This window comes from Condylura cristata, unplaced genomic scaffold (genome assembly GCF_000260355.1).
Source record: "Condylura cristata isolate star-nosed mole 26May11 unplaced genomic scaffold, ConCri1.0 scaffold00008, whole genome shotgun sequence".
Classification (NCBI taxonomy): domain Eukaryota; kingdom Metazoa; phylum Chordata; class Mammalia; order Eulipotyphla; family Talpidae; genus Condylura; species Condylura cristata.
Genome location: NW_004567109.1, coordinates 39,446,679 through 39,455,758, shown reverse-complemented (window position 1 = coordinate 39,455,758; position 9,080 = coordinate 39,446,679). Strand labels below are relative to the sequence as shown.

At 35.4% G+C, this 9,080-nt stretch overlaps 1 protein-coding gene across 1 annotated transcript in view; it reads right to left on the bottom strand.

Annotated features, from left to right (window-relative positions):
• The window catches only part of IL23R (interleukin 23 receptor), a 52,407-nt gene that overhangs the window by 6,958 nt on the left and 36,369 nt on the right, over window positions 1-9,080 (bottom strand). The window contains exon 7 of the mRNA XM_004679517.1: window positions 1,403-1,492. Coding sequence (XP_004679574.1) covers window positions 1,403-1,492 — 90 coding nt within the window. The remainder of the gene's footprint in view (window positions 1-1,402; window positions 1,493-9,080) is intronic.

Genomic DNA, 9,080 nt, shown 5'->3' with positions numbered 1-9,080 from the left:
TTTTATCCCGCTGCGCCACCAGGGAGGGCCTCAAAAGTATCTTTAAATTTCTTTTTTGATCTCCACTCTTCAGTCCAATGGTCTTCCACTATGGAAAGCTGTGTGGAGGTTCCTTGGGCTACTAAGAATGGAAATACCATATAGTTCAGCAATTCCACTCCTTAGGAACTACCCAAAGGACAAAAAAACTTTAATTTAAAAAGATAATCTGGATTACAATTGAGATGGGAAAAATGTACAAAATGATGTAAAAATAAACTTATAAAAATAATAATAATAAAAAAGATAATCTGCACCCCTATGTTGATTGCAGCACTATTTAGAATAGGTAAGACTTGGAAACAACCCAAATGCCCAAAATAGATGACTAGATCAAAAAGATATAGTACATATACAAAATGGAATACTATTCAGCAGTCAAAATGATAAACTAATGCCACTTACAGCAACATGGATGGAGCTAGAAAGGATTATGCTCAGTGAAATTAGTCAGAAAAAAAAGAAAAAGATCAGATGGTTTCACATATAGGAGGAAGAGAGGGGAACCAAGTAAATGATCAGGGAAAAATAATAATTAAAAAAATACAACAAAAATAAACACACAATTATAAATCAAGGCATTCTGCAGGGGAGGGGGAAGGGATGAGATGGGGGCAGGATGAGCACAAGAGACTATGATGATGGTGCATGTATGAATTGGTGAATTGGTGGTGGAAATTCTATGAGGATAACACTTGAAAACAAATAATATAAAAAAATTAAAAATGAACAATTATGTAAAATAAAAAAAGTTACATTTGCCCATTGCACATTCCAATTTAATATTCTTCATTGTCTAAAACACTTAGGTGTGCTCATTAGTAGAAAACTACTGAGTCCCTTCAATTTCAGGAAAGAAATTAAAATGTAATCAAATATATCTTCCTCTAAAACTCGAAGTCATGCTAACCAATAAAATGGGAATTGGTTTGTATAAGACAAAGAACATAAACTTCAGAATTTAAAAAATAGGATTTGAATTTTCATCTATCTCTAGCAACTACATGATATTAGAAAAATTCCTCAACCTCTCTCTCTGAGCTTCAGTTTTCCCATCTAAATAATTGATGCATAATATTCATGTAACTAAATTATTTTGCAGATAAGAAAAGGTGATGGTTGTAAAGCATTCAGTAACCCTCAATATTTTTTAGGGAAGCTTTAGTGTATTGAGCCTTAGCACCTATTGAAATGTAAATGTATCCAATCTTTAGCAAGAGCAGACACCGTTCACCTAAAATTCAATTTTTAGCAAGTCTTTATTGATTATTTTTCTATGTAAAACATGGTTTTATCCATGATTTTTCAACATGAAGTGTGGTTAAAAAAGACTACTAGAGAAGCCTGAGTAGCAGTTTCTTACCAGATATAAGATGTCCTTCAAAGACGGAATCAATTAGATGCCCAGAATTCTGAGTATCATTTTGGGATGATTTCACTGTGACCTGGGGAACTTAAAAGGAAAAGTATGGTAACCACACCTGAAGCACAAAATCCTATATAGTGAAAAAATAAACAAGGATGTTAAAAAGGAAAATAGCATTATCTTCTTGCCTTTTGCACTCTGGTTACCTAATTTACTGTTTTTTCACTTGTTTGGTAATGATTAAAGTAAATGAGTTATTTTAGCAGATTTAAAAGATGACATAAAAGTAAACACCTTCAAGTTTTTGTGCCTTTGTTGAATATTTAGAAATAAATTATCAAATTCTATAAAATCATAAAAGTTAGCAATTTTATATCCACAGACAGACCCCCCCCCCCCGGTGGCACAACGGGTAGGGATGCAGCACTGCAAGCAGGCTGCAGCTGCTTCAGTGCGAGTTCTAACCCTGGCTCCTGAGGTGACCCACATGGCGTGCAGACCTCTCTTGGTCCATCCACTGCACCCCTCAGCAGTGTACTTCCTTGATCTGCCTGTTCTGCTACCTGCTCTGCCTCTGATGAATCTTCTCACCACCACCCCTCTACCTCTGGCTTGTACCCCATTTCTGTATACATAACTAAATAAAAATCTCAAAAAAAAATTCACAGACAGCCTTATGCAATATAGGGATCAAAGTGTGCTAAAAATATATCATGAACAATGGAATGTCTAAAAATTTTAAACTTAAGTGAAATCACGGAATTTCTGGAGCCATTTATGTGTGCGCACACACACACAGAAATTGTTACATAATTAAATAAAATACTTGAATAAGACAATTATTAGAAAAGAAATTAACATGCAATCAAATAGATCTCCTTCTGAAACAAACTCTAAGTCTAAATAGCTTTAAATATGAGTTGTACTTAATTCTCAAAGGACAAAGATTATCTTAGGTTAGGTTTCTTATATGGAGCCAAAGGAAGGTGAACAGTATCTCAGAGATTTTGCAAAGGCAAAAGTAATACATTTTACAGGATCTTAAGGAAACCTACAATTTACTGCATCATCTATAGGAGAGAATCAAGTAACCACCAATAATTGTAGATTTTTCTGGCCAGTGGAAGAAATAACCCCTCTGTCCTTTGACAACAGAAAACTTCCAAATTCAATTAAATCTAGAAATACAACACACACACACATATTTATGTATGTGTGCACATACACATTTCTTAAGGACTATAGTAGTATTTATTTAATTGAGGAGTAATTGACATACATTAGTTTTAGGCATTCACATAGTAACTTGGTATTTATACACAATGAAGAATAATCACCGTAATAAGTCAGCTTCCCATCTATTGGCAATTTATCAAATTTACAACACTGTGTCATTGTATAATGTATCTTTTCTTGCTTTACTTTAATTAAGTAAATCCCAACAGAGGAAACAGTGAAGGGACAATTAAAAACTACCCAGTTTATAAAACCTCAACTTTTTAATTCATGAGACTTCTAGGCACTTCTAGAGGGGTTATTTCTTCCACGGGCCAGAAAAATCTACAATTACTGGTGTTTACTTGATTCTCTCCAATAAATGATGCAGTGAAATCATGGAATTTCTGGAGGTTTCCTTAAGATCCTGTGAAATGTATCACTTTTGCCTTTGCAAAATCTCTGAGATACTATTCACCCTCCTTTGTCTCCATATAAGAAGGCTAATTTTGATTAGCAGACACTTTGAGGTTGTAACACAGGGGTAGAAAGCCATTAATGACTTCCCTCTGCTCCTTTCCTGCTGGCAAGGATCCTGACCAGCCCTGTCTAGTCATAAAGGCTAGTCAGGACACCGCTAATGAAAGCTTCTGACCTGGGTGTGGTAAGCTGCCTTGGCAGCTAACTCGCTTTCAGTCTGAACTCAAAGGAGTCCCGGAGTTGTCTTATTCATCTCCTCCCTCCTGATAATTAAAATTGCCAGAGGTGACTTCAAGGACACTATTCTCCCAGTTGACAGAAGACATTCCTGAAAATGGTTCTAAATGCTGGATCCCTGAAAGTGTCTTAAGCCCTATTTATTCAATCATTTTGATTTTAGTGTTCAAATTCCTCTTCTTAAATAATTGCTTTGGGGACAAGGGAGGAATTACAATTTTGAGGCATCCTTAACCGCCACAGAGATATCACAGATGTGCAGAACAAGCTATGTGACCCAGGTGACTCTCTTTAAGAAAAGCACTATATGGTTCGGATGAAAATGTTCCCTTTTGGGTCTTTGGAAATTTTTGAAAACAGCTGATCTGGGGTAAAGGCTCAATTGAAAGGTAGATTTCTAAGAACAATGAATAGGGGATTTTAGAAGATGAACACATCAGAAAAACCAAAGCACTTCTTCTGTTTTTATTCTGGCTTCTCTGCATCCAGAAAATGTGAATTGTAACAAATCAGTTTTGGGGTACTTCTTAATGCTTCATTTGTTCTCAAGTATATGGTTCCATCAAACTCTAAGGGAGCAAGGCTATACTCTAATGGCACATAGCCAGATTTATAAATACATCTAAATTAGTATTTTTTGGGTTTGTGTTTATTCTCAGAGATCCCAAGCAGGGTCTGCATCTACATTTGAAATTTAAGAAGAGTGGTATACATTAAAGAATATACATTAAGTGTCTATCACAATGTAAATATATGTTTTTTTTACTTTTTAAAAAAAGATTTATTCATTCATTCATACAGAATTGGGGTACAGGCCAGAGGTATGGAGGGTGAGAGGATTCTCCAGAGACAGACCAGGGAACATAAAAACAGATTGGCTGAAATACACTGCTGAGAGGACCAGTGGGCAATACAGGAGAGGTCTGCCACAACATGTGGGTCACCTCCCTGGCCGGGGATTGAACTCTTGCTGCAGTGGCTGTGACAGTCTCATAGTGCTGTGCTTTCACCAGATGAGCCAGCAGGGAGGGCCCATAAAAATAAATTTAATAAGACAAATATACATATAACATCTCAATTTGGCAAAATCATGGACTATTTTTGCTTTCACTTTCATCATTTTAAATTATTGGCTTTTTTAAATGTATTTTTTAAAAAGATTTATTTATTTATGCATACAGAACTGGGTTACAGTCCAGAGGTGTGGTAGATGAGAGGATTCACCAGAGACAGAGTGGGGAACAGAACAGGCAGATTGACAAAGTACACTGCTGAGGGGAGCAGTAGACGTGCCAGAAAGGTCTGCCATCCTCTCCCTGGCTGGGGATCGAACTCATGCTGCAGTGGCTTTCTAGAGCTTTGTAATGTGGTGCTTTAACCCATTGTGCCAATAGAGAGAGCCCCAGTTATTGGCTTCTAATACAGGTTAATGTAATTGTGTTGTATAAACTTCAGGGGATTATTTAGCAATAAAACTTCTGTTACTAATCTGTATCAAGTAAAAATAATTTTTATATTTGACAATGAATTTATTAGCCTGAATAGAGAATAAACACAATCTTCCTTTAACATCTTTTGTTATCACAGTTTCAAATCAACATGTTGGATGGATTTGAATTAGATAAAAGACATTTAAAAGAGATGGTAATTATCAGAGGGTAATTTTACAAAGAATCGTATATCTGAAGACAGATAATTCATAAACAAGATTGTCAGAGAAGAAATGAAGCCAGTGACATAGGCATAGGACGGAAATGAAGCCTTGTAGATATTTTTCATGGCATACTGCCACCAAGTGGCTAAGTCACTTCCTTTAAAGTCATACTTAACTATTTTCATTATAAAAGCAGCAATTGTAATAGAAAACATGAGTTTAGATGGACTTTCAAATTTGTCTTACAGAAGACAATATATTCATGGGGAATTTAGAGAGGTTTCAAGCAAAAAATATAGATTCTTATTCTTGGACAAAACTAGAAACCATATCATAACATTCCTTGGCCTACCAAATACCAGCCTGATTTAATCAAATCTGTTTCAAAGGACATGGTTTTAGCAATAATATATTCCATCTGTTTCTAGGAATGATACCAAATAAATCTCTTCAATTCTTCCTTCTATGCTTGACATGGGACAGAGTGTGCTTTGTTATTTAGTACAATTGTCCCTTAGTAATGGGGCAATTGGTTTCAGGGTTCCAGTGGATAAAAATCCATAGAGGTTCAAATCCCTTATAGGAAATGTCATGGTATTTGCATATAACCTAAGCACATCCTCCCATATACTCTTAAATCATCTTTATGTTTCTTATAATACCTAATTAATACTAGGTAAATGTAAATAATTGTTACACCATACTGTTTAGGAAATAATGACAAGGCAAAAAAGTATATGTATATTCAGTACAGACACAACTGTCCTCGCATAAATACACTGCAATGTTTTCGATCCACAGTTGATCTGATTCTTTAGATGTCATTCAGCAAATATGAAGGGCAGACTATACTAACTACTTTCCCAGTAACATACTAGACTATTATCTTTATTTTATGGGTGAGGAAACAAAGGTGTAAAAAGGATAAATGACTTCCCCAAAGTCACTTAGATAGAGGTCAAAGATAAAAATTCCCATCCAGCTCTGAAATATAGTTTTGTTGTCACTGGCGCTATACATTAGTTAATAAGCTCCCTGTTACAGCAGGCTGGCTGGGGGTGGAGAAAGCAGCCCTACAAGCTGCTGCTTTCACTTTGAGACTTAGTCATTTTTGCCCTAAAGGCTGACCACAATGTACTAAATCTGTGTGGCCTTATAGAGTTCCAGACTTGGCCGTAATGGGCTACCACTGGGATAATCCATTAAGTACTGGTTCTTAGAATCTTCCAGCATACAGTTATTTTCTCCCGAAAACACCTGTTTTCCTAGATTATATAAGCAACAAATAAATATTGTAGGGAGATTGAAAAGTATATATGAGTAAGGAGAAGAAAATATAACTTTGTATTTGCTCACAAACCAGAAATAATTATTTTAATATGTTAACAGTATTTTGTGTATGTCCGAATCCAGTCGTGATCATCATTACTCACTGTCTTCTTTTTTAAAATTCAACATTATATCATGAACATTTCTTCATTTTATAAAAGTAATTTAAAATTATACTAATGGTAGTTTAACATTTCATCATATTTGTACTGTGCTTATTCATTCACCCCTATTGAGAAACTGCTTAGCTTGGTGGTTTCAAGCAACAGCATTGGGTCAGATGAAACTCAGTTCAAGTCTTGGTTCCACCATCTGATGTTGCATGACCCTCATCAAGTTGCTTAATCTTTTTGTGTCTCAGTTTCTTCATTTGCAGCATTGGATAATAACAGTACTTCCCTCCTGAAGTCTGATGAGATAGTTTATATCAAGCACTTAGTATCTTGCCTTACACAAATGAAAAGCTTAGTAAACACGAGTTACTGGTATTATCAGACTTTTAGATTATTTGCAACTTCCTAACACTATAATTGACCTTTGGACAAATATTGTACATTGTATAACTGACAAATTTAATTTTAAAAAAGATTTATTTATACTTTTTCCCCAAATTATTGGAACTCTTAAGACATGAACATATCCATTTGGTTTCTTTCTTTCTAATCTCCTTCATCTAATGATCTAAGATCAACTCTTTCACAACTTCTAGAGCTCTCTCCTCAGGCCAATTTAGTTCACCAGTTTAGCTCCATGGTTGGAATCCAGTGTAACTTGGCTAAGGGTAAAAATCTGACACAAATCCATGTCAGTTGGCAAAGCAAAAAGTCAATGGCCAGACTTATCAAATAGGCACCAGAAGTCCAGGGTAGAGAAAATGATATGTCAGAACAAACACATTACCACACCTTGAAAAACAAGTCAAACCATGAATCATTTCATGGATACAGTATCATCCTTGTAATATTAGGGATAGGTGGATATGCTGAGACACAGTCCAAGGATTATGATGATATTTATACTCCTAAGTTTGGGAGTGCTTGGTACACAGTGGGAGAAGAAGGTACAAAATATAAGAACAATATTTATATTGTTAAAGAGAAAGAAAAGAGGAGTAAAAGGCAAAAACAGGAGCTGCAAGGTAATTTTCCTAGGTGACATGGGCCATACAGACATGAGGGTTGATGTCAAAGTATAGCAAAATTCCATATGCAGGAATGGACCACTTCCAAATTTAACACAAAGGTTTAATATTCTTCAAAACTGTACCTGTTCCTGAGTCTGCATACTCAGTGGACCTTTGCCATTTTCACTCAGTGCCAGGACATAATTCTTTGTGAATAGGTGAGAGGTAGTTAGGCATTTGAGATGGGGAGATGACCATAGGTTTTAGAGGTGGGTTCAGTGAAATTACAAGGACCCTTATAAAAAGAAGTCAGGCAGTCAGAGTTATAGAGTTACAGATTAGAGGATGCTAAGTTTCTCTTGCCAAGATGAAAGATGGGTGCTGAACCAACCAATGCATGCAGCTTCTGGAACCTGGGAAAGAAAATGAAACCCACAGAAGCAATGTTGTCCTACTAACACCTTGATGCTGCCCGGTGATACTGATTTTCAGTTTTCACTTTCAGAACTGTACAGTGAAAAAATTTGTATTATTTTTAAGCCACTAAGTTGTGATAGCTTGTTATGACAGCAGTAGGAAACTAACATAGGAGATTATTACTTCCTCTTGGAAAAGCATAATCTTAACTTTCTATTAGTGACTTTCAAACCTCAGAAATATTGTGAAATTCTTGTATTATTTTTTATTCTATGGAACTCTGGTGGTTTATTATGAATAGGACTTGAAGAAAAATAAGTAAGCCCAAGTGAAGAGTCTTCTATTATTAGTATTTCAAGGAACACTGTATGTCTATGGAATTCAGTTTAGTAACCATGAATTTATAATCTAAAAATTATAATCCATGTCAAAGTCAATGTATCTGAATTCTCTAATCACATATAATAGAATTTTTGAAATTCTAATTTGTGATATATTTAATATCATCCATTCTTAGTTTCATTGACATAACATTTGTTTGGTTTTTTTAAAAGAAGTCACTAAAAGTCCTGAAAATTTAATGAGAATCTTTATGGGGTCATTGGTAAGGCAGCAACCAATAGTGTTTTGTTAGAACAAAATACAATGTGCTTTCATATCTTGCTCATACTTGTCTTCCTCTGGAGAGTTGTCAAAAAAAAAAGTATGTTTTCTCTGGGAAACTTTTCTACTGTAAGTAACAATTCAAGCAGGTTAATTAGTCATTAAAATGTGACTGCCCTTCTCTCAGACCGCTGACTTATCATTAAAAGGATTATACATTATGTGCCTTTTCTTCTTTACAAAGGAATCTGTGTGTGCAGAATTGAAAAACTGTGCTGTGTACAAGTAATTTTTTTCACTGTTTACATCAGTAGTAGTGAATTTAGGAAATTGACTTTTCATATATTTCTTTAATGCTGGCTTTCTACACTGTCAAATTATTCTTTCCTTTTTGAGTTTCTTCTATACAACTTAAGGACCCTAGAAATTTCTTCAGCGATTCTCTAGGTTGGTAGTGTAGAAGCTCTACCATAAGTAAGTAGGCTTTGATGGTTCTTAGAGCCTAAGCTGAAACAGCACATCCAGAGACAGAGCAGGGCTGAGGCAGAGGGAGTAATGTAGGATGTGACTGGTCACCGAAGAAAGGCCCTTATCTTGTGTTTCCTGGGCTGCTGAGG